This window comes from Coturnix japonica, chromosome 1 (assembly GCF_054131305.1).
Source record: "Coturnix japonica strain WE chromosome 1, WE-NBRP24, whole genome shotgun sequence".
In the NCBI taxonomy this organism is placed as follows: Eukaryota; Metazoa; Chordata; class Aves; order Galliformes; family Phasianidae; genus Coturnix; species Coturnix japonica.
The window spans coordinates 26,107,596-26,133,576 of NC_140663.1; the positions used below are offsets into that span (position 1 = coordinate 26,107,596).

Below are 25,981 nucleotides of genomic sequence, written 5' to 3' on the forward strand. Positions count from 1 at the left end.
TCTGATAAGCAAATATATTCAATTAAAAATAGGGATACTTCCCTTTTCCTAACTCCAGGACTGGAGAGAATACCAGTGGAGAACTAATAAGGCAGAAATTCTTTGAGCAGATTTTTGTTTCATTTCTCACCATATTTCTCTATTCTGCACTTAATCTTTATTTGTGACAGATGTTGATAATCAAAATACACTCAGAGTTTGAGCATGCATTTCAATGGGAGCATATTTTGAAATCTAAAATGCAAAGACTTCAGGGAAATAGTTTTCACACTGTGAAAACTTAATTGGAAATGGTTTCTGTCCCAGGTGAATTGCACTTGTGTTGCTACTTATACTAATAATTGATGTTGAAGAAAGACACTGAGGAGTCCATCTTCAGAATACATTGGAATTTTTAACTACTTCAGTCTTGGAAAGTGAATGAGACCCTAAAATGTCTGCCACCCATTTCAGGTTTTCTTTTAAGTGATTTTGACATTCACAGAGTTTCTGATAGTTGCTGTACCAAGTATTAGTTAAACTGTTCACTTTAATTGCAGCATTCAACTGTTTTATGACTGAATGCTTTTCCTGTACTGCAAACAGACCTTGGCTGCTTTCCTCCAGCAGAGTTAGTCTTTAGGAAACTGTATTCAAAAAGATTTACCTGTCCAGAGGGCTGGGACCAACCAGCAGCATCAGAGTGCTGCAGTAAGGCAGAGGGAGAACAGCAGCGGTCATGTGGGTGTCACCACTGCTGGGTAGCAAGGGCCAGGCTGGCACCTGTCCCCTAAAACTACCAACCTGTGACAAATGTCCTTCTGAAGCTGAGAAGCTCCTTGGTTTGGCTCTTTGTTCTGTGAGGAAACAGCAGATTTCAGATTAAGGATCTGAAATTTTGTTCTGAGATAAAGCAGGATTTGCTATGCTAATTTTTGTTCTGCAAGAAAGCACAGCAGAGAAGAAAAAGAGGCTTTGTTAATCAGATTTCATTTGTTTCTGTCCATGCGGCCCTTCAAGAGTTGCTTCACCCTTCTCACATTCCCACACCTGCACTCAGGCGTTGCTGCTTTCTGAAGGCCTGGGTGAGCACAGCCGGCTGTGGGGCTGTGGGACCGCCTGGCACGGCAGGGCTCGCTATGCTGGGGGGTTCTGGTGCCCCCACGCTGGTGGAGCAGCTGCTGTGGGGTGCCCCATGGTGCCAGCATGAGGTCCGGGAGCTTGCCAGGCCCAGGGCAGCATCCAGCAGCCCCACACACCTCCCAGACAGCTGGCGCGGTAACACAACACCAGCAATTTTCAGAGGAAAACACAGCTAATAACATTAATTTTCTTATAGAGCAGACGGCAAGGTAACTAAAGCCAGGTTGATTGGAGTTCGTTGGGATTTTTACCTAATGATCTTCTAGAAAGCAGGTGCATTGGCAGTGATTTTACACATTAGAGATCCCAAACAGGGTATAAAGTAAACCTTCATAGGAGGGGGTGCTGCTTTTATATCATTAGAAAACCTTTTCTGGCTACAACAGAATCAATGTCGCTTTTATGGCAGGCAGTTAATGGCTGTCAACAAACAGAGCTGATTTCTGTTCAAATTGTAATTTTAAATCAAACTAGCCAGCTGTCAGACACTGGAGCAGTATGAATGATTCCTCCCGTAGCACTGCACAGTGCAGCTCCTGCATCCATCATTCTATCAGGTGTGTGTTAAGAGCCAGATTTGAGAGGTGCATATACGGCCTGATACTAATTTTAGTGCAATGAGATCATGAAGAACAACCAACTCCCCTCTGCCCTACTATTTCTTTAGAGACTTTACTTAAGAAATTACTTATTTCTATGCTGATTTTATTATTATCATTATTATTATTTACAATAGTACACTTTTTTTTTACAATAGTAACATGAACTTCTGGCAATAATATTACAATGCCTTTATGTTTTGACAGAGTTAGAAAACAGTTGATTTAATAGCCTGATTCAGTACAGTTCTCTTTCTGTACTTGAATACTATGAAAAACCATACAGAGTCATGAAGACTTTGCCTAATCCTGCTGTTTAAGGTGGAATAGGTTGTTTACACTGGGCAAGACAAAATAATACTGAATTTATCGCTTAATCATTCTTCCAGACTTTTATTTGTATGAGCTTTGCCAGTAAACAATGAAATGTCTATATTGGTAAATATATCCTTATAATGATGCTGCATTATTTATATGACAGGATACTCTTTGCAGAATTTTCACTTCTCTTTGGAAATACTTGGATATGATAGAACTACTGTTTAGATTTATCCAGCTAAGGGTAGTTAAGCCAGAAGGCAACCAGCAAACAAGCAGTGCTATCTACCACTATGTCATGTATTTTAGCCATCCTGCATTGAAAACATCATTCTGGTCTATCGGTTGTTTAGCTTTTCTGATCCCTCACATTGCTCGCTGTCATTTTAGCAGGGGACTTTCTCAGATCAAAAGTCATATTTTTGTCTTTCATACTTTTATACTGATTCACACCCCATGAACGCTACTTAAAACTTTTAATTAGTAAACCACACAAGACATGATAATTTCATTTGACTGCTGGAGACTGTGAAGGTGGCCTCTGTAGAAGAACTTAAGATGTGTGCAACATCACTAGATAATCCATTCTTTGAAAAGCTATGAAAAGTCTTAAAAGGTTTGTTGAATTAATACTCCTACAAGACAGGTGTTACTTTTTTTAATAAGTAAGAATGTAAAAAGAAAACGCACTTCTAAATGATGTGGGTACCAGAGGGCAGAGCAGAGGTGGAGATTCCTTGCTGCTGCTCCCATCCTGTGAACCAGTTCCTGCTGCTTCAGTATTTGAATTTGTGTTTTGTGTTGTGGGCTCAGTTTCCCATTGTGGCACTTCAGGCTCTGTGCCTCAAGTCGGTTTGCAGTATCTCAGATCTATAGACAGGCTTTCTTACAGAGCCAAAAAACCTCAGGTTTAATCTTCAGATGTGGCAAAAAAAAAATAAATAATAATAATAATAATAATAACAAATTCTGTGGTTTGTTTGTTGGTTTCTTTATTGTGTTTGTTCTGTGTTGTTTTTTGTTTGTTTTAAAAATATATGACTTGAGAAGTAGTGATGAAACGTAGTTTTAGAAGCATTTTTTAAGTTCAAAGTCATTATGCAACCATTAGTAAAGACTTGTAATGCTGTTGACTTACTTACATGCTATTTTACCAGCTAACGTTGGCTAAGGAAGTTTGGATTTAGTACATATCCTAGTTTGTTGTGCAAAAACTGGTAAATTTTCAGCTTTAGTATTGAATTAGTAAAGATATCATGTTGCCAATATTAGATTTCAGAGGCCAACAATAAACACACAGGCAGGAGAAAACATGGAGAGATCTCTCACTTCTATCGCATAGCTCCCAGTAGTCAGTGAATTATAGACTTCTTAAGCGGGCAGATGACTGCTGACAGTTCTTTGTCATAAAGTTGTCTCATACCTTTCTGAACCTTTTTCAGTTTTTTTCTTCCAGTGGGTTTTGCACTGAGTTCCACAGTTACTTGGAAAAAAGTGCAAACTTCCTTTTGTTGCTTTAAATTTATTATCTGTAATGTAATGTGAGAAGGAATGGCTTCTGTGTCAGAGGGAAAAATAAAAATTAGGACAAAAAAGGTGGAGAAAGTGAATTATTTTACATCTGTGTTTCTCGTCTATTCTCCATTTCCATGGAATGATTTACAGATGGAAAACTGCTGGCTGTGTTCAGGTGCAGGTATTGCTTGTTTTTGTGCAGTTCCCCGATGACAGTTTTTGCTGTTGTCATTTGTTTCCTAAAAACCCTCTCATCCCCCTTGATCTCTTCCCGTGGTTGAACACAGAACTTGTATTTCAAGGAAAGTATCCACAACTCAATTATAATTAATGTATAATTAATCAATTTGTAAAGCCTTAAAGAACAGAAGAGACATAATTTCCTATCATGTAATACCTCTATATTTGATTATGGGAGTGGTTTAAGAAAAGATAGGGAAGACAAGCTGACTGAAAGTCTGAGAGAACACTATCACAGACAAAACTTAGAGAAGAGAAATAAGACGTGAGCTGTTAGAAGTTTGGCCAGAAGGTCTGTTAAAGGCATGGTACTTTTCCCCAAAGAAAGCTTACAAGCCTGTTTAAACAAGGATGGTAAATAAAGTGTTGAGTGTGGAGTTTTAGTTTGTTTGTTATTTGCTCTTTTTTATTTTTTGCTGCAGAGAGCAAAAAGGATGAGTAACTCCAGTGCTGAAAGGCATCCTGGAAGAGAAGGTTCTTCATATGATCACTTTCCCTTTTTTTTCTCACAAACATGCTTACACTATGGACCGGTAATCCCACTGCTTTGTAGTACAGTCCATAAATGTCAGTTCCACTCTGGATAGAAAATGTCCCAGTAAACAGGACTTCTGCCATATGATGAGTGGTCCCTGCCTTCCAGGAGGCATTTAAGCTTGATCATAGAATCACTTATGGACCACATTTGATGTACAGTCAGAACGACCTGCATAATTTTCTGATGTGTGATCCTCCTGGAAAAAACAGAACATGGAGATTCTACATCCTACACTCCATTCTCCAAGGAAGTCCCTTTTTTCTTTATTATTTTTCTTCTACAGCTTTGCAGCCCTAATGCTATAAATTGCATTGCTGTCAATTCTCTTAGCTGAATTCCCAGGGATTCTTCAAAATTTATGTAGTATGCATAGGGCTTGGTAAATTCAGAGGCAGAACTCATGTTTGAGAAGGGCAAACAAAACTTGATATTCTACATTTGCCTCACTGGGCTTTACCACTGAGTTTGGACCGACAACTTCACGATCTTTTCTTGAACTGATTATCATTCATTTAATGTTTTTTACCTGTGTGATAAAGAAGATAAAAGAGTGAGTGACCTTTAATTTCTGATGTCGTTGCCTTAAATTTTTCCCATTTGGAATGATAAACTTTCAAGCATGACTGCTTATAGTTGGATGCTTCTGTATCTCAATGAGGAAACTATATTCCAAGTGTATAAGTCATCTCCTTGATACTTAAGATGAATTAGGGGACCTAAACAAGGGCACCTTGTTTAAAAATGTTAACAGAAATTTTGCTGTAACTCATGAAATTGAACTCCATCACTTCGCATTACTGCATTCCTGGTTTGACTGTAAATTATGATTTTAGTCTTTAAGGTAACATTAAATTATAGGTAATGAACATGGAGAACTCCACAATCAAGAGAAGTATTGAATTATTCAAATATCTTTGAATTACATGTAGAATAAGAATTACTTGATTACGGTTTAGTACCTCCTTGGTCCATTTAGCTACGAATCTGATGTGGGAGGGGGATTAAGAGGAGGTGAAAAAGGGAGGAAGGAAGGAGAGAGATTGATTTCTTTCCCTACGTAAAATTCAGCTGGGTAAAATCACATAATACATTTCAATTTAGTCATTAGTTAATTGAGTTTTACCTTGAATTTCATTTTGTTATGTATGAAGTTTGGTATGTTGGCCACATGTAAAATCAGAGCAGCATATATTAGATGGAGCTCAAGAACCTAGAAATTATATATTTCCTTCTCAAGTAAATCTATTCATCCCTGTAGACTGTGCCCATCAGTGGCAGTAGAAGCAGGAGACAGAACCCTTTTTATTGTATGTATGGGCAAAGGGCAGGCACTTGATAAATGAATGCAGAAGAGCCTATGTCGGCTTCAGGGAAGGAAACAAAAGAAGGAGAGGAAGAGCAATGAAAAAAGAAACTGTCAAGGGGAACTGATGAAAGATTAACTGCAGTTTTCCACTGCTTATTTCATATTTGTTGTTTCTTTTGTTTGTTTCTTGAACACGTGAAACCAGATTCCTGTAGTAATTTATAATTTTATTTTATTATTATTATTATTATTTTAAGAATTAATTGTAAGGGGATAGCAAAAATATATCAGGTAAAATCTTGGCTCCTTTTGTGAGTCTAGTTTAGCTTTCAGGCTGTGAATGTGTCATAGGAAGTTGTGTCAGTGGAAGGAGAGAACACTTTCATCGAAAGATGGCACGGCTGTCCTTGCACGACTGTTGTCTGGTTCCTTGATCTGACTTTCTTAGGTTCAGCATTTGCACATCTGAGAATCCTTCTGCACCTCGCAATATAGAAACCTTCAAAGATTGAGTTAATGTTTGCTTCATGGGTTTAAACCTCTCAGCATAAGCAGTGTTTCACTGTGGCGTGGAAGAGAACACAGTCTGATTCTTTCAGACAGTGATGAACCCACCTCTATGTTTTGGCTTGGGACTCCTTGGACTTAAAGAGAGTTCCAAATTGAACTTGCCTACTTGTATTTTATCACCATATTAAACAAATCTTAATGTTATATTTCTGATATAGAAGCTGATGGAAGACGAGTTTGCTCTGTTAGTCATCACTATTTGATTCCTCCTGACTCTGCCCATTTATTAAAGGGGATGAAATTTAATTAATTAAATTTTAGTTCCAAACTATCTGTAATTAACATAGAGGTTCTAGCAAGCTTTACTTATGTGTAGAGTTTGCAGCAATGGTCCAGTCTTTCCTCTAGGTTTCTCTGCTTGGCTTTCATCCCAGCTGTTAGATAAAATGAAGGCCCAGAAAATCGGATTATTACATCCCAAGGGACAGGACTGATAAGCAGTGCATGATTGTTGATCTTCTTGCTACCCAGTAGTGGTGGTGTTTGAGGTGCTCCTGGATGCAAAGCCAATTTGTTAACAATTAGTGCTCATTAGAATCATTTCCTGTTATCGATTTTAAATGTTTGACAAAGCACTTTTAGGAAACTGCACCGAAAAAACCGCACACAATAGCTGTACATCAGTGCTTAGTAATTACAACTCTTTAGGGCCCAGTGTCAATCTCAACTAACTGGTCTCATTGGTTTCCGAGTAATTATTTTTGCTTTGGATCCCACCTGCTATCGCCGCCAGATTAAAGATGCTTTGAAACGAGGGCGTAGTTCTCGATTAGCAGAGTTGCTGATAAAGGAGCGAAGAAACAAAAGAAACTTTTCATGTTCCATCTCTGTTTATGGGGTTTATTACCTTGTGGAACTGTTCTAATGGATTACACAATATACAGCATAGGAATTAATGTCAACGTGGAATTAAGTGGTGATTTCCATCGGTCTTAGCATTTAACATGTAGGTTTAATTTTAAATGCATGCTTGCCTTATGCATACTGAGAACTGTGGGGGCATTAAGATCTAATATAAAAATGGTAAAATTAGATATAATGACATGCTATAATAGAAGCTTTGATATCCAGGAGTCCAAGAGGGTATAACTGTTGAACTGGGGCTGTAATTACTACTAATCTGTTTTACATGCCAAAAGTGACTTGTAAGCGAGATTATTTAATAAGCAGTGAGATGTGTGCATATATGTAAAACACATCATCACGCTTGCCTGCAATTCCACATACACTGGGTATTTATGACAAGTTGTTACAGACTTGTGCTTTTTTATGAGTACACTGGAATTTTGGCTAAATTTGACTGTGTCACAGTTGATGCTAGCAGTGAAAGCATCTGGGTTAATTTTCTCTCCTTTTTTGCTTTCAGTTTTTTAGCAACATCAACCCAGGTTTTATAAGCACCCCCTTAAAATGCTTACAAATACCATAAATGTATTAGATGATCCCTGTTGCACAAGGTGGAGACCTAACATAAGACTTGTCTTGTGCTTTTCCCATCCCCATTCATGAATTAGTCTCAAAATTACTGTAAAAATTAAGGCAAGCGTGGGTGAAATACACAAGCCCCAGTCCCTCTAACCTTAATAAACAGAGATGGTATTGACACAAGTGAATTTTGTTTAACCACAGTACATTTGCTTCTTAATTAGTGAATATTCATCTGTCATCAGCAGCAGCTATGACACCCCTCCCCGCTAACACGTTCTGTCATAAATAATCAATGAGAGGCTATTAATATTCATGAGTGAGAATCTGTGTAGTCATGTGCACTGATGCAGAGACAGGGGGAGTGTTGCCATGAACTGAGTCGAAACTCTGTGTGTATACGTGAGTGTAAGATAGTTAGGGAAAGGGAAGAAGAGCATGCTGCTACACACTGCCCTGCCTGGTGCTTCCCGCGCACAGTGGTGTGTCTGTGTTTCTGGGCTGGAGTGACTGATGAAAAACAGTAGTCAAGTCTGGAGGGTGATTCCCTGTCAGTGCATTTGCCTTTCAGTGCTGGGGAAATTAGAGGCTTTGCTCCTGTGTTGCGTATTAGAATGGGCTGCAATCTGTGCACTTTTCAGAAGAGAGAGGAACACTACAAACTGCTCTATGAAGTTTCACAGGTGAGTGCAGAGGATATTACCAGCATCTCCAGATTAAAAATGTGTGTGCTTTGCAGACAGTAAGTAGAGATGCTTTTGTTTTCTTTTGCTTTTATTTTTTTCCTTTTGCAAATTTGCTAAGTTGTACTGGGAGGGTGGGGGGGTGGTAATTATTGGTATTTTGGGTGCCTGTTGTTTTCTACTCATTTGCCACTCCCCCTTCAGATGACTTCCTGTGGGATTCTTTTAACATTTTTGTGTATCTTCTGCCAAGATGTCAGTCATATAGCAGCAGTCTCACTGAACCATGTCGGTTGTGTTTTGACAGAGCCCTTGGCTTTGCTAATAAGACTCCTTTCAGTAAAGTTGCATTGTTGGCTCTGATAATGTTGGGTCTGTGATCTCAGGTATTTCTAAGTTAAGGAACAAAGTTTTTATGGCATGTCTGTGCTGGCTGGGATGTGTGTTAAATTTGCAAATTAATTAAAATGGAAATTATTCCAGAACATGCTTGTTACCTTTAACCAGGTACCAAGTACAACAGGGTCTCCATGGTTGAGGTGTGCTTCTTGTTCATCCCTTGTGTGTGTTATTCCTGCTTGCTACTAGACAAAGATCCTAATCCCATCCCATTATTTCGGCGTCTCATTCAACAGCAGGAGAATGGTATGGTAGCAGCGTGAGCAGCACCGTAGCAATGTGCTGCTAACGTGTTCCCAGCTCCTACGGAATAAGACGAGAAAAGACGAAACAAGCACTTACCATAATAGCCCACAATTTTGCTCGGATCCCATTGAATCAGCATTTGATTTGCGGCTTTTTGTTTGTTTTTCCCTCGGCACAGCAGAACCTCACAGACTGAAGTTTAGTGCCTTTCAGCATCTGCTCGCTCCCTCTCCGTAATTTGTCCTCGCTTTGACACATTGCCATTGACGGAGGCTGAGCGCTGCAGTTTGGGGCTGTGCTGCTGCTGACAGGCAGCGTGGAGGAGAAAACAGCTCGCAGCGTTGGTGGTCTATTGGCACAGCAGCAGCTAAGTGCCCATTGCCGACTGGTTCCCTGCGAATTCCTCCTGACGTGATTCATTTCGCAGTGGGCTAATTACAAAGTGGATTCTCTACACATGAAGCAGCCTCCTCAGTTGCAGTGTTAATGCACATTTTCATGGTAATGTGATCAGAGCCTCATTAGCCAGTTTCCAAAATGATCCTCTGCATTAATTAAATACAAAAATGACTCTTTTTATCACCATAGAGAGGAAGAAGAAGATTAACATTGTTAATTACTACTGGGGGCAATACCTCTGCATCGTTTTTTACCAATGAACTGTCAGGCATATTCAGTCCTAAAAGAATGTCTGCTTGCAGGTAACTGCCCGCTGCTGTGGCACTTGAAGATGGTCTCTAGGTGGAACACTTCCCTTTAGTTCAGTAGTGGCTCATAAGCCAGCCATCATCTTTTCTTATAGCAGTAGCAGAGGGAAAAGCACAACAGCACGTTTCCATCTCCTCCCTTTCCCCCTCCCAGCTCTGAACTGCCAAACTGATCTGAAAGTGCAAAATGGGGAGAGTGGAGTAGGTCAGTGCCTGCTTTTCTGTGCCAGAGAATAAGAAATTTGGGTTACACTCTGAAGGGGATTAGACAGTCTTTGAATGGCTGCATGTGTTTAAGGAGAAAAGAAGCTGTTTCAGAGCGAATGCATTTGCAAAGCATTCCTTGCATTAATGTTGTGCAGCAATAAATGCTACTGAAATGATTAGTGAACTAAAAGGGTGGGGGCATGATGCTAGGGCATTCTTCCCTTTATTTATCCTTTGTGCAGTTGAATTGGTGTGTTTGTGGATACAAACAACCAAGGTGCAGAATGAACTAATGTTTTTACTTTTTACTCCGGTGCTTCCAGATAAAGGGTAACCCCTGAGGAGAGCCTGAGTGAGGTTCCTTGGGGAGTTAAATGCAGCGAGCCTGGCGCTGCATCTTGTGCTGCTAGGGAAATGTCACTGATAAGGTGCAGAAGGAGAGCTGGGAAATGACTTAGTATGCTCACTGCCAGATCCTATGTTCATCTGTAAACCCCTCGCTATCTTTGTTTCGATGTATGCAGGTCAGAGCCCAAAGGATTCTGAGCACAGGAGTAACCAGGTGTTACAGCAGGGATCAGGCAGCGGATCACACCACAGTTAGCTCTGTCTGTGTACAGTTCTGGTTTGCTGCTGTGGGTGGGAGGTGGGAGCAGCAGTAGAATATGATAAATTAAATTAAGCCAAGACAGGCATTACTACTTGATACGCAAATCCCTTTTTAACTCTCCAGTCCTATAATTCCTATTCCACAGCCTTGGCTCTTTCATCTGCATGATTTCTGGAGAGCCTGGGACAAGTTATCCTGTCGGGGACATGAACTGACTGAGGATGAGCTGTGGCTCACTAGCATATGTGGATCAGATAGAGTAATTTATATTCATATAAGGCAGCAATCCTCGCCTCATCTCTCACCTTTCCAGTGCTAGGCTACCTGATTCTGTGGGCGGTCACTGTGCTCTCATACTGAAAATGCAATAAACAAAGGCAAGCAAAGCATGCCTGCAGAGGAAAGCCATGCAAATGCTTACAGCAAGACTTGTTTTCTGCTACTGTTTGTACTGAGGTCGATTCAGCACTGGAGAGCTTTTTGTTGTAGAGCTGCTGGGAAATGAAGACATTGTTAGAATATGTATTCCTCACTCTTCCCCACCCCCTCCTCCAGGCTCAGTGCCTGTCACTTAGGTAGGAATGCAGGGACCATGGAGGCCTGCTCAGAAAACAGCATTTGCTTGAATGCTGAAGACTTATTTTGATGGCTGTGTCTCACATGTGTCAATTGGTATTAAAACAAAAAGTCAAACCCTCATGTTTTAAGAAAAAAGGCTTTTCAGATACCACTATGCATTGGCGAAGCATCCTTGTTCTCTTGAGTGCCTCTTCACCTGTCCTCAGGGCACGATAATGCCTCAGCTTTGCTCTCAACTTTCCCCTGAGAACGCATGAGGCAGAGCCTAGTGCTGCTGAGCACCCATCGAAGTCCTTGTCTCCATATGCCTGCCGGTGGACAAATGGAAGTTGTCTCAGTTTGAAATTTATGGCCCTACATACTACTCTGTGGGGCACTTCATCATTATTTCCTGCATGCTGCATAAGCAGGATTGAGCTAATGAGTGTGCAGCCCGGAAGTCTACTTTGAGTCACTTAGATTGGGTGGGACCTATTGGGTGCTGGTGTCTCTTAGGAATAGAGCTTGAAAGAAGAGAGTATAAGTCATTTCTTAGCTAAATGGCAAGGAATCTTCTGCTTTAGTGGAAAGTAAGAGTTAATATACCAAAGCCTGGAGGGAATGGGCATGGTTAAGTGGAGTGTTGTTAGTTAGGGTAGTATGTTTAGGTTGCAGATGGACTTGATGATCTTTAAGGTCTTTTCCAACCTGAGCAATTCTATGATTCTATGAATGGAACTGGAATAGCATCTAATCATTTGTCTCCAGCGATCTTTACTAGCTTTAAGTGAAGCTCAAGGAAATGCTGATTTTCCACTCTGTTTTATGAATATCATATGGAAGTGTTTCTGTTTGCTGGATTTTTTAAGCTTTGTTTTCAAAACGGGCAATTTAACACAAAGAGGAAAGGAAGAGAGAGAACACAGTACTTTCAGAAATCAGTTGAAGACCACTGTAAACTTTTTAGTGTTACATGACAAGAAACTGTCTCAGGTCAGGTGAAGTTAGAATTGGAAGGGAGAAGAGAAGGAAGCTGGAAGGGAAAACAGAGGCAGTGTGGGATGGCTTGAAAAAGTAAGCGGTAGAAGAGCTGGGATTAAAGCTAAAAGGTTGCACATTTTCATTTTACATTTGACCTTAGATGATAGTAGAGCCTGCTTGCAGCGTTTTTAAATCCTCTGAAGACTGATTATGCAGTTTGCTTCTCGTGTTGGTTTCCATAATTAGCATAAGGCTCAAATTTTCACCACTTTAGAGTTCTGATTTTATGTTCATTTTGACATCCCTTGGGCTACTTGAAGTACTGAGTGGTAGTGGTTCATCTCTTCACACTGAAAAGTGTTCACAGGAGACACATCAGGCCTGCCTGCTGAAAAAGCAGAGGCACTTCTGTATTTTTCAGAACATGATCCTAATAGCTGGCATTGCAATAATGAAAGAAGACCGGAGGCCAAGCATGATTTTTTTGTCATTGGGACTTGCCTTCTCTGATCTCAGTGAAGTCTGGATTTATTCAGAGAATTAAATACACTAGACAATGTGATCTTTATTTTCTTTCTGAACCAGCCTCCAGCCACTAATACTCATTTTTGGTTCTAATGCCATGAGAGACATTATGTGGCTACTCCTCAGTGTGGAGTTTGTCACTAGCCCTCCTTCTTTTCTGGAGGTGCCTGACAAAAGATTTTGCATCGCCTTTGCTTGCTGTGTGTCAGTGTCTATTCCAAACTCTTATTGTGAATTTCACCAGCAATGGGAAAGTACCATCTTGCGCTACATCACCTCAAATATATTTTGGGGTCCATTTATACATAATCTTTATTTTTAATAGAAATTTTGTGACAGGATACTTTTAGCTCTGGAAATTGTGAACAGAAAAGAATCTAGATATAATTTTGTGGAAGTCAGTTGAACTGTCCTAATTGAATTAAATCAGTTGCAAAAGCAGATTTAATGTTGCTGCAATCCCCAGCATTCCATTCTAGTTTCTGTCTAAATTTCTAAACAAGATAGAGACACCCAATTCTGAATCTTTCCATGCAGCTTTTCTGAATACTGATGTATCTGTTTAAAATCTTTAAAAATATATATATGCTTCAAGAATTTAACAAAACTGTACCATTTTCTCTCAATTAAGCTGCAGAAGTTTAGAGCCCAGCTCTATAGAGTTCCCCTAACAGCTGCACTGTCTCATATTAGTAAAGCAAGGCCTTTATAGTAAGAAGATGATCGAGTAGACTTTGTCAGGCATTTCTAACCATGTCCTAGAAACTTGCTTGGAATTTCTCTGCTGAAGTAAAAAGAATTTTAAAACTAACTTCATAAAAGCTGGCTTTCCCTGATGAACATGAGATGGTCTGTGGTTAGCAGTCACAGTGTCTCTGGCTTTTCTGTTTGCTTGTTTCTTTTCTTTAAACTGATAATAGAGCAGTATTCATCTAAGTAACTAGGTTTCTGTAAACTGTACTCCAGAGGAGGTTCCTGTGCTGGAGCATTGCTAACAACTGTGTGTTTGGCCCTTGCAGAGGAGCTGACTGTGCTGCAGGGGGTGTTGGACCTCAACAGCAACATCTGCCCAACAGAGACAGACCCCCAGAGCCCCTGGCCTGGATTTAGGTTCCCACCACAGAATAACACTGAGTTATGAAGGATCCCTGGGAAGTACTGGAGGATGGTGCCATGGGGATCTGGGTTGCTCTAAGATAAACAGCCCTGACCATGCAGACAGCTGGTGGCCATGCTTCAACCAGGCATGTAAGGAGGTTGTCGTCTGGTTTCCTAAAAGTCTACAGCAGGATTTGGGGGGGATCACTGTATGGGACACCTGATTTATACATTAAGAGCCTAAGTAAGCCTTATTTTCATTGTCACCCCAACTGCTGTTGATAAGACACTTATTTTTTTTCCCTGATAAAATCCAGGAAACCCTGAAATGTTGCTGCTGACTCCACTGTAGCCAGGCTTTCATTTTCTATGCTTGTTTACTGTCTTGTAAAAGGCATACAGCTCCTGCACATACCTCAGGAGGAAGGATAAAGGAAAAGTCATGAGATAAGAAAGCAGACAATAGTCTGCAAGATAACAATTCAGGGGATGGGTACAACAGTGGCAGCTATAAAAGCCATACCGAGATTGTATCAGTTACCTACAGGGATATGCAATGCCATGGAAAAAAAAAAAAAGAAATGATTGAGGTATTGAATAGCATGATTTTCTCCAGTCTTTTCTATTCTTTGCATCTTGAATTTAACAATGGGGATTGAGGATTCCTCTAATGATCAGATTTTTGTACATTTTTCAGAGAGCTAGACTTTCTTGAAGCTGGCTTCCTGATGTGTTTTGCTATGGATATAATCCTCAGGCCTAAGGCAAAACAGCTTCATGTGAGTCTTACACATCAGTGCAGGAAACCACTACATTCAGCACTGTCAGGAATTAATGCTGCCAAAGAAGCATGTGGTAGGGGTACAGTTGTTGTTTTGGGGGGGAAGTATTAAAGGGGATGTGGGTCACAATGTCAGCCAAAAGCTCTGCCAATTTTATCTTAACTGACAGTGAGCCATTTCACCCAGAAGTCCTCTTAAGGTAGGACCTTAGTGGTGTCTTGCACAGCAAGGCCTGGTTGCAACCAGCAGTACTACTTCCAGGGATTTCATGAAGTCCCATGTATGGAAGCTGAAAAATGCCTGGGCCTTTGGTTGTAGGGATGTTTAACTTCGGATTGCTTGACCTTATTTTTTTTAGAGGAAATGATAATTTATAATAGTATTTGCTTTTCTGTTCACCCTGTAGCTTTAAACCCACTGCCTAATTTCAACTACAATTGTTTTTGTGGTAGTACAGACCTATGTGGGCTTTCTGAAAGTTAGTTTGATGATACTGTAAGGCAAAAAATTTTTTCAAAAGCAAGGGGAATTACCGGTCTGTAAATATCACCTAATCATCAGTAAATGAAATAGTTTAAAAACTTGGATGCAGGTAATTGTTTATACACTTGCTTTGTGCTTGCAGTGAAGAAAGTAGCTGTTTTGTGTGTCATAAGCTTAATATTTGTTTTCTATTTGTTTAATATTTTGTGTGATTATTATCAAAACAAAAATCATTCTGTTCTTCTAAGAAATCAATGACTGTTAACAGATTACTTACAATTTTTTATAAGAAGTGGTTCATAAAGAGAATTTTCCTAATATTCCTTTTTTATGCCATGGACTGAACCTTGAAATAGGATTACAGTGTCTTCTTATAATACATTGGAAATTGTCTCTTACAGTGGTTTGCATTTTGTATTTAAGTTTAAACTGTTGGTGTAGACAGGCAAAGGGCATCTCTTTGGTCATTTCTTCATAATGTGATAATATGAACTTGCATGACCTTCATTGTTGTAGATTTTTTATTGTTTCACTTTGAGGAAGTTAGGAAACTACATATCCCTCTTCTCTCAGGTGGAAAAATGTTGTTCATTCCTTTTCCTCCAGAAGGAAGGTTACCTTTCTCTCTCTCGCTCGCTCTCTCTTTTTCTTCCTTTCTTTCTTTCTCTCTCTCTCTTTCTTTTTTTTTCTTCCTCCCTCCCTCCCTCCCTTCCTCCCTCCCTCCCTCCCCTCCTCCCTCCCCTCCTCCCTCCCTCCCTTCCTTCCTTCCTTCCTTCCTTCCTTCCTTCCTTCCTTCCTTCCTTCCTTCCTTCCTTCCTTCCTTCCTTCCTTCCTTCCTTCCTTCCTTCCTTCCTTCCTTCCTTCCTTCCTTCCTTCCTTCCTTCCTTCCTTCCTTCCTTCCTTCCTTCCTTCCTTCCTTCCTTCCTTCCTTCCTTCCTTCCTTCCTTCCTTCCTTCCTTCCTTCCTTCCTTCCTTCCTTCCTTCCTTCCTTCCTTCCTTCCTTCCTTCCTTCCTTCCTTCCTTCCTTCCTTCCTTCCTTCCATATGCTTCATATGCATTAGTGCTACAGCTGAACCTGAGAGAACTGCATCCGCAAAAATCTACAAGCACCTTTAATTTTGTTCAAAATGCTTAATAAAGAGATAGTAAATATATTACCAAAATATTTCTGTTAAGAAGAAACATAGGAAAGAAATTTCCAAAATTGTCTGAGTACTTTTTTACAGAAGTATTTGGGTCAGTTAACCTTTGAACCATCTTACATTCATGACTGTTTAAATAGAGTACATAAAATGAAATACAGAAGCCAAAAGTGAGCAAAGTTCTCTTCTACCCCAAAATGTTTTGCTCTTTCCAGAGTTGTTTATACTCTGTGAAATGTCAAACCTTCTCCTGATGTGGAATTTCCTTCATTGGTGGATTTCCCTTTGTAAGATGTGTGACTTGGTGTCCTGGTAGGGCAGTTGGAAAAATCCTCTTGTTTTCACCAGCGTACACTTCTTGTAGGGGTGATGTTAGAGAGCAGTCCTGTATCTAGTGGAAGAGGAGAGTATAGATATCAAGTAGTGCTTATGTAAATGGCTGCCAACACATTATTTGTTAGAAAAGAATACACAATCATATTACAGCATGTGTTGTGATGCCAAAGAAGTACGTTGCCTTGTTAAAGAATGTGTGCCAAAAGCTGGCTTTTGCCTTCTGGCTATTGCATGCCACTCCTTGGATGTCTGTGACATGTTGAGGAATGGGGCTTATTTAGCACAGCAGTGGAACTTCAAAGTCTGGCTTCAGTTACTTTCCTTGAGGATGTATTTGAATATCCGGTTTTACTTTTCCCTTTCTGGTTTTGTTTTATTTAAAGCTTTAAAGATTGACTGTAGAGATCTCTGTTAATGGCTAATGAAGAAACCAGGGTACTATTGACTAATAATAATTATGTTGATCACAATAATCATTGTAAAATGGTAGATCGATCCACTCAGTGATTATCAGTGAAGTTATTACACAGGTAGGTTTTTTGCAGTAGAATTAAGATCTGGCAGCATTTTTCAATGTTAGTGTTAGCTTTGCTCTTGAATCAAGCGCTTCCTTACAGTTCAGATGGGGTTGAGCTCAATTTATTGGAAGACTGTTTTTCCTTCCCCATGTACTAAATGTCAACTGTGACTGGAATTTTATTTGCAATTTTCCGTGAACCTCTTCTCAGATAATGGGGATGCTGTGTTTTTCATTTGTATATTTTATTTTTCTGTGCCAAATATTCAGAAGCTACTTAGTGTTGTGAGAATTACAAATATTATTATTGGTAATGTATTCTTCAAGTACTTACAAAAATAGGTGTTATGCTACTTGTTCATTAGCAATTGAATCCTACTGCTGTTAGTAAGCTCAGCTTATAGTCTCCTTACTCCTCTGGGCATAATATATTTTAAATCTGATGTGTGAATCTTATTAAACCACTTAAAGCATTCTTGATGAAGTAGTTTTAAGTTCTTAATACAGGAGGTTGTTCCCATTTATCTCCAGATGACCTCTTTGTCCCCAGATTTGCGTATTTCCTTGAATTAAAAATGTCATTTGGTCATGTTCAGTAAGAGAATGTCTTTGAAAGTCTGACCTCTGGGAACATGATGAATAGTGACAGGGAGAGGATTTTGCCCAGCGAGAATACCAAATCATGTAGCACTGTAGTTTCACTTACTAAATATTGTCCAGGCTCTATTGTTGAACCCTATGCTGCCAGTGTCACTTTGTCAGGATGTTTTCTGTCCTGTGACTAGTAGCTTCAAATGTACTCATCCATCTTCTTGTCCCATTACATTTCATGTGACTGATGTTCTGCACCCATTAAAATTGATGGGAAAGAACAAAGAGAAGAAAAATGTGCCCTTCAACTGATTATGCCTTTCAAAGAGCAAATGAGACTCTACTTCTGTCTAGAGTAAATTGAACAGTTAGATCTGTTTTAAGCAATATGGATTAACTTTCCTTAATCCTCATTAATATTAGATCTCTTTTTTTTTTTTTTTTTTTTTTTTGGTACTAAGAGTGGTAAATTTATGTCAATAACTTCATCCTATAATTTTGTGATGGTATGTGAACATACAGACTCTTTTTTATCAGCTGCCTCTGGTAACCATGCCCATGAGATGTGGCTAGCACACCTAAATACCTTCTCAGGGAAGGATGAGTCCAAGTCTTTCTACTGAGGAAGGACCTACAGGTCTTTTCTTAGTCACAGACCATATATCCTGGGGTAGCACTTGTGTAGGATTTCACAAGGTTCTGCTAGGAGATAAGTGTTTGTTCACCTTGTGCTAAGATCTGCGGGGCAATTAATGGGAGATTGGAAATACAGAAGCCTTTGCAACATTGGCTTTATCTTTATTTCATGGATACAGATGGCTTCCCAAAGTGCTAGTCCAATGTTTCAGAGTTAGATGAGGGACATTAGCCGGCTGAATGGAGAGGATAGATGTCATATTTATTGACAATCCAAGAGAAAACACAAAGGAAAAAAAAAAGTGAAGTTTCCTATGTGATTGGTGTGTCCACTATTTATAGTTTATGTGACAGCCTTCAGTATAGAAGCCAACCTTTCTTTCTCATTTGTTCATGGGAAAAAAGGCTATCATTTTTTTTTAAATTGGGCTTTGACCATGATCTCAATTGTAAACCTAAGTAATGCAACATAATGTGCCCTATTATGCTCCCTGATATTCTTGTATGACTTCAGCAAGTGTTGAATACAGTTCTTCACTTCCACAATAGCACCTATGTGCATTAGAGTTTATTTCTGTGTAACATTTCAGGTTCATATGTGGCAGCAATCTGGACTTCTTTACCTTGAAACTGGTGCTTTTCCATGGCAGTTCTGGCTGAGCTGGTGGTGTAGCTCAAGTTCCCAAAATGTGTTTTGAGCACTGAGATAGAGAGCTCTGTAGGATACAAAAGATTGTTTTCCACGCCATTATCTATAGTTATTTGAGACTGCTGATAAACATCAAGGCCTGTTGCTTTGTTCTACATTTTTTTCAGGGTGCATAAAGTGGATAATATTTTCACGTTGACATGGGTTCACATTGGGTTATTATTTATCCATATTTTAGAGACAATTGTCTATAATTTGTGAAGAGGAGCTTGACTAAAATTTAAATAGGCAAATCAGACTTTAAGAACCTTAATTTAGTCATTTCTCCATGTGCTCCCTTGCTCTATTCAGTTGCTTACTTGACCTCCAGCTGCGAATGGATTCATTATTTTAAGAGAACATTCTTACAGATAATTAACTCTTGAAATGAGTAGAAGATAGGAAAAAATACAATGAAACTTCAGTCAGTTTCTGCTTATGCAGGGCATCTCTGTGCTGTTGAAGCACATTGTCACCCTTAATGTTAAGGACACTGGAACAAGTTACCCTAGGGTAAGCAAGCACATGAACTGCGTGCACAAATAAGCTCTTTGCAAACTTGCACATTTTCTTCCCCGCTCACCCCCCACCCCCCACCCCCCCATTAAAATGATATGTGGAAATAGGGCCAGTAGGAGAATTCATCTTTTCTTTTATAAGAGGATGCAACAGATATCTGATGCTTTGGAATTTCTGCCTTAGTAATGGCAATTATTTCCCATGCCTGTACCTTCTACGGGATATGAAGAAATATGAAAAGTGGAACAGAAAGTTCAGTTCAGCCTCTTAAACAAATGACATTTGTCTTCTCAGTTTTGTTTCTGTCACAACCTCCATTCCTGTTTTGGGCCACTGAATGTGGCATCTGTTGAAAAGACAAGTTTTGTACAGAAAACAATATCAAAGATGAAAGAACAGAGCAAAGTGAAAGGCTAAAGAGAATTATTCCAATGACAACATGTCAGATAGAGAATCAGGTTCATCTTCTGAGTATTTTACTGACTTTCCCCAAAGTAAATGGGTATAGCTTTTTAAATTCTGGGCATTCTGCACCAAGAAACCTTAAGAAACTCAGTACTAATGGAGAAAGCTTTGCTTTCCACAAGATGAAGGAATAGGGAAGCAGAGGCTTCCATTGATTTTCAGCTTCTTCAGATGTTACATGTCCAGGTCTCATTTTCTCTCTTTGTACCAAATGAGAACACTGAGCATGAGAAAGGGGAGAGCTGAGTACTGCAGCATTCAAATCAATGCAATATGTGGTGACACACTTACACCACTGCTTTATTGCTTTGAAAGCTGGCCAAAGAGTCCTTTTTTGACAGATGTGGTGCTGGGCTGCAGTTGCCACAGTAGTCATGTCTCCACTGGAGAGATGCTCTGGGAGTGGTGAAGTTTCCTGGCTGTTGCTGGTCAAACTTGGCTAAATTCTCAGCTCTGGATCTTGCTTTCCTTAGGTAGTAGCCATTATCACTCACCTCCTGGGTCCTCATAAGCATGGAGCTATAAAATAATCTTTCCCTTCTTGGACTTCTTCTGCCCTCACATACACGCTGCAGTCACCGCTGAGGATGACTGAATTGATCTTGCCCTTGAAATGAAAAGAAAGATCAGCAGCTGTAGTGTGAGAATAGGACCTGTAGAATAAACTCTGTTGCCCAAGAAAACCCCCTTTTAGCACTGTGTAGAAAGGTCGTCATGTGCTGTTAATAACGCTGTTCATTTCTAATGCTCCTTGAGAAGGGGTCAGTGTCAGCCTCCCACCACTTCCTCATGCCTCAGGAGATTTAAGCTGGGAGCTACTCCGTGCCTAGGGTTACAGGTTTTCAGAAAAGATAGAGAAAAGATAGTGTCCTCTTTTTTCTTCTTCTTCTTCTTCTTCTTTTTTTTTTTTTTTTTAATGAAATATATTGAAAAATGCCTAGGATTTTTATTGCAGTGAGGAAGGGCTGAGTGCAAGAGGAGGGCTGAGAAAATCAGATTTTGTTTTATTGTACAGGAACACTGTAGAATATTTATTCCTGTCTCTTTCTCCTAATTTGATTTTCTGACTACCATATCAATCTTTGTTCACTGGTGAAACAAAATGATTAAGTACCATAGATGTTGCTACTTGTACCTCAGCAACAACTAAGAAGTTGAAGGATTTGAACTGTTTTAGAAAATTTATTTGCAAATTCATCAGCAATGAAATACTTCAGGTGTATAAAGTGTTATGGGATGGCTTCTCAAGCCATCAGCCAAATCGTCTCTTATGGTTCCTTTTCCTTTTGTGGGAGGTTTTCTAGAAAGTGTATGGATGTGTTCAATACTAAAACGTACTGAACTCTGATTAAATTATTCACCTTCACTCCACGACACACACTTGAATAGTAATTTGAATAATGCAACTCAGACTGGCATTGCTAACATGAACAACAGTGTGGAGTAAATATTACTCTTCACAGTTCAACTACTGTGAAAATTATTCCAGTGGTAGGCTGTCTCATCTAGTGGATAGTTACATCTTATACCTAGTAATATGAGAAATGCATGAAGTATTGCATTGAGGAAATTATACCTCCCTGCCACATTGAATGGAATTTGGGGTGTAAGCAAGGTGCCCTTTGGTCAAGTCTGTAACTGATGACTGTATCTGTCATCCCTTTTCAGGCAGATCCCTACGGAGAGAGTGAATTTAAAGATGCATGGTCAGAGCTTCAGTGAGTTACTGACAGAGGATGACAGAGTTCTTGAGCCTTTCCTTTTATCTTGAAGAAATGGGATTTTTTTGTTCCTCTTTCTCTTTAGGTCAGTAGATTTGTTAACCAAGGTAGCTGAAATCATTGTCTTTTGCTTTATTTGATATTCTTCATATTCTTATAAAAGAATCACAAAGGTTGGAAAAGACCTACAAGATCATTCAGTCCAACCATCCACCCATCACCAATAGTTCTCACTAAACCATGTCCCTCAACACAATGTCCAATCATTCCTTGAACACTTCCAGCGTCAGTGACTCCACCACCTCCCTGGGCAGCCCATTCCACTGCCTGACCACTTTCTCAGAGAAGTAGTATTTCCTAATATCCAGCCTAAATCTCCCCTGCTGCAGCTTGAAGTCGTTCCCTCTAGTCAGAGGGAACAGAGAGTTCCTAAGCCAGGTACTAGAATATCTGAAGTGGAATACTTGTCAAGTCTGCTGAAACCATGCTTCTGGGTTTGCCAGTTTGCAGAAAGAGTCCCTCAGATTTCATAGGGAGGAGGACTGCTTTGCACGGTGAGCTGCTGTTCAGCATTTTCTGAATCTGGGATATAAACGAACTGTGAGCACTGAGTGAACTGAGTGGTCCTTCTCTCTGTGGAAATGCAAATACTCTCTTTGCTTGTGATGTCATAATCATAGAATGGCCTGGGTTGAAAAGAACCTCAAAAGATCAACCGCCCTGCTATGTGCAGGGTCACCAATCACCGGACCAGGCTGCCCAGAGCCACATCCAGCCTGGCCTTGAATGCCTCCAGGGATGGGGCATCCACAACCTCCTTGGGCAACCTGTTCCAGTGCATCACCACCCTCTGTGTGAAAAACTTCCTCCTAATATCTGACCTAAATCTCCTGTGTCTTAGTTCAAAACCGTTGCCCCTTGTCCTAACACTGTCAACCCATGTAAGCAGTCATTCCCCATTGTGTTTATACGTTTGTATGTTTCAGATACTGCAGCGTTTTTCCCTTTACCATTTTAGATATCTGTAAAGTGTGCTTCTAAAACTCAATATGCAGAATTAAAATTGTCAGTATTGTAGGAATGACACTTTTATACTGTAGGTGTAGTGGAGATTTGTATTTGCAGTAGGAGGAAGGCATTCTTCCCATATATTTTGGCATTACATTGAGCCTACTCAAAAGGGTAGAGTTTGTTTTAGGAGAGTATTTTTCTAGCACGCAGCTGGAAACATATGGTACTGTTGTTTTCCCATTTAATCTTCTTAGTATTCACAGAGCACCCGGCATGCTCAGATCTTTGTTACGTGTGTTGTAGGCTGTGTAAATAAATTAGAAAGAAACCAATATATTAGGGCTAATCCACTGACTGAAAGTACAGGGCCACTTTTTTTTTTTTTTTTTTTTTTTTTTTTTTGGTAGGATCTGCAGAAAAGTAAATTCATGAGAAATATCTCAAACCAGTCAGTGAGAGCTAAGTTATGTATCATTCACAGCTTCTAGAAAATGCTGTGTGCTGTAGATGAATAAAGTCAGCAGAATAAGATGATGCTAAGAATTCATAAATATGTTTACACTTGCAAGTGGCAAATGTTACAGCTTTCAGAGCTGAGAGTATATTCAGGAATATTGTCCATATGCCTCTATTGGCTGGCAAAGTAATGCAGCTTGCATTACCCTAAATGAACATTCAGAGATTGGAAACTTGCCGTTGTTTGAGAATTTAGACCTTACTTGCACCTGTCTACAGAGTGTAAACTTTTGATTATCCATTACAAATGTTTAGCTGTAGAAAACATTTTCTTAAATTATGCATACTTAACTATTTGCACATTTGCAACTAAATGTTTGCGCTGGTTTGGATAGTATGGAAAGAACAGGGTCAAATTTTCTTCCTTTTTGTGAGTTTAAAAATAAATCATAGAGTTGTGGCTGTACATGCTAGAATACAAATCATTTTACAAAGGAGGAAGCTTCTATTGGAGGCACTTTTTGTTCCTTGCTATATGTAACTGCCTGATACTAGGGAATGGAGAAAGCAAAGTTCTTCATCACCTATTTCCATAAATGTGTAAAGAATACTCATTAAATTAACATTAGCTTAAGAAAAATGAAACTTCTGAGCCAATTACAGTTTACTGTTTAGACTGGAACAAAAGAGGAAAAAAAATGACCTTTGTTGAAAAATATGTGACTTGAGCAGGCAGTTCCTTATAAAATTGAGAGCTGCAAATGTCCTACTCTTGAGTGATGGTGTACGTGTGATCTTAGTTCTACTTCATTAGCCCCTAGTGAATGAGTGGTAAATTTTTCCTATTTATACATCTCCTGTCAGAGGATCGTAAACATAGCCTGACTACTGCGAGTTTTCACTGTAGCTGTTTCATTTATGTATTTTTCACAGCACTGATGAATAGCTTATATCCCACTTGAATAAATTTCTCTTCTTTTTAAATATTCAGACAGGTATTAGCAGTAGTTAATTATGCACTCAGTACCTTTTGTAATAGAACTATCTGTCATTATGGCAAGCTTTTATGTTGTTTTTGAGGGCTTCAGTCAGGCTTTTTCAGAGTGCATGGGAATGATCAATTTTATTTTCTGCTGATTTGATAATTTTCTACTAAAATTTAATCTTCTGTGCTGTGGAGTTTGTGGCCAATTGAAAGATTTTTCCCTCTGCTAATAGAATATCCAATGCTTCAGCTCTTTGCTCCTCATTTCTCTAAGTAGGCACGCTTTGAAGCTTTCTATAGTATGATACATAGACAACTACTTACAAAGGTAAGAAGTGTGCAGCTAGGTTATGTTTTTTTCTGTCTCTCAGAAATTCAGCACACAGAGGATATAAACAAGAGTTCCTTTTTCCCAAGCATTTCGCCATAGGTGACATTTTGTGTAGCATATACCAGCTGGTTAACCACTGTATATGTTACAGACATTATGAATATTGTATAGGTTGATGTGTAGTTTGTTCTACTCACGCTTTTTTGTACAGATGCAAATTATTATGGCAGAATAAGTTCCATGTGGTCCTCTACTTCTGTATTGTTGATCAGTTTTTTTGTCTAGAATTTCTGTTTACCAACAGTTGGGTATTTGTCAAAACTGAATTTCAAGAAGTTTCAGTTTTCAGTTTTCTTAGTGTTCTGTTGACCATTCAGTCTGCAGCTCTGTTTAGAAAGAGCCAAACAAGGCCAAGTGGAAAGCTGTGTCATTGAGGTAGCACTGAGCAAACTTCCCCCTATTGTTCTACTAGTATCATCACACTGCAGCCTGCTGTGGGGGTGAAACAGGTAACATTCCCAGCTCCTGGCAGCTGACTGGAGGTGCCAGCAGTCATTTGGCATTTTCTTCTGATAATGACCTATCAGTCCTCAAGGAAACACATGAAAACATTGTCTAAGATCTGGATGGCCTTTTGCTCAGTGATGAATTTCATGTGGTTGGAATAAGATGAGCAAGGGACAGGAAAGAAACTTTGCTAATGACTGTTACTAAAAATGCATAGCACAGCTATCACGGGCATGCCTTTAAGGGCTGTCTGCTTTCATTATTGTTGTACACCTGGATTCTCAGCCACATTAGGACTGCTCTTCTAATCATAAGAAGAACATAAACGAGAACAGACTTGATAATAACAGCAGATATTTTTAAAGTCTAGGAGCAGCTTTTGTAAACTGGTGACTATCTCCCTAGTATTGACTACTCAACCTCATGAAGAATAAAAAAGGTGAAGTGTTGCATCTAAATTTTTCTTTTGATGTAGTAGGATTCATCATTATCCATGCCATATGTGTTCTATGGCTTGCTCTTAAGTCTGACCTTGTTCACAGGATGAGATGAGGCATAAAGCTTAGGAAGTAAGTGGTGGAGTCAGATAGAATTTCTTGTAAAAGAAGAAATTTATTTTGACTATTCGCATTTCAAGGCCTCTTGAAATGATAGCAATGGTTAGAAATGGTTAAACACAATCAAGCTCTGTTATATATCCAAATCTTCACTTGAAATATAGAAAATTCGCAGTTAAGTATAATAGAAACCAGTGTGAGACATGAACGTGCTCCACTGAGGCAAAAAAAATTGAAGATTCAGGGAGGTGAGGTACCACATGAAAATTGGAAAGAACAGAAAACCAGGAGTATGGAAGATTCCAATGAAAACTATCTGTCTTGTGGTATTAAATTTCTCCTATTTTCTTTGTCACACTGATGGATTCCTTGTATTCTGTTCTTTTGGCCTTTGACTTCTGCAGATCTTTACTTATTCTTCTTTGTCCAAAAAGGGTTTACAGTAACCTTGCACTTAGTTCATAATGTATCTATAGTTACATTGCACAGAGTGGACAGTAGTATTATTCTAGGTCTTAGGATGATTGCCCTAACAGTAGTATCAAAGCACCTATCGATCTTACATCAAGATTAATCTTGATTTTGGACAAGAAGGTATAAGGCATAG

The 25,981-nt window shown here is 39.4% G+C and overlaps 1 protein-coding gene across 2 annotated transcripts in view; it reads left to right on the top strand.

Annotated features, from left to right (window-relative positions):
• Window positions 1-25,981, top strand: part of PDZRN4 (PDZ domain containing ring finger 4) — a 238,055-nt gene that overhangs the window by 125,458 nt on the left and 86,616 nt on the right. Inside the window, exon 1 of one of the 2 annotated variants that reach the window (XM_015854565.3) lies at window positions 8,044-8,316. The exons of the other annotated variant lie outside the window; for it this stretch is intronic. Coding sequence (XP_015710051.2) covers window positions 8,248-8,316 — 69 coding nt within the window. The 5' untranslated portion in view covers window positions 8,044-8,247. Of the gene's footprint in view, window positions 1-8,043; window positions 8,317-25,981 lie in introns of those variants that run through there. 2 annotated transcript variants of the gene reach the window in all.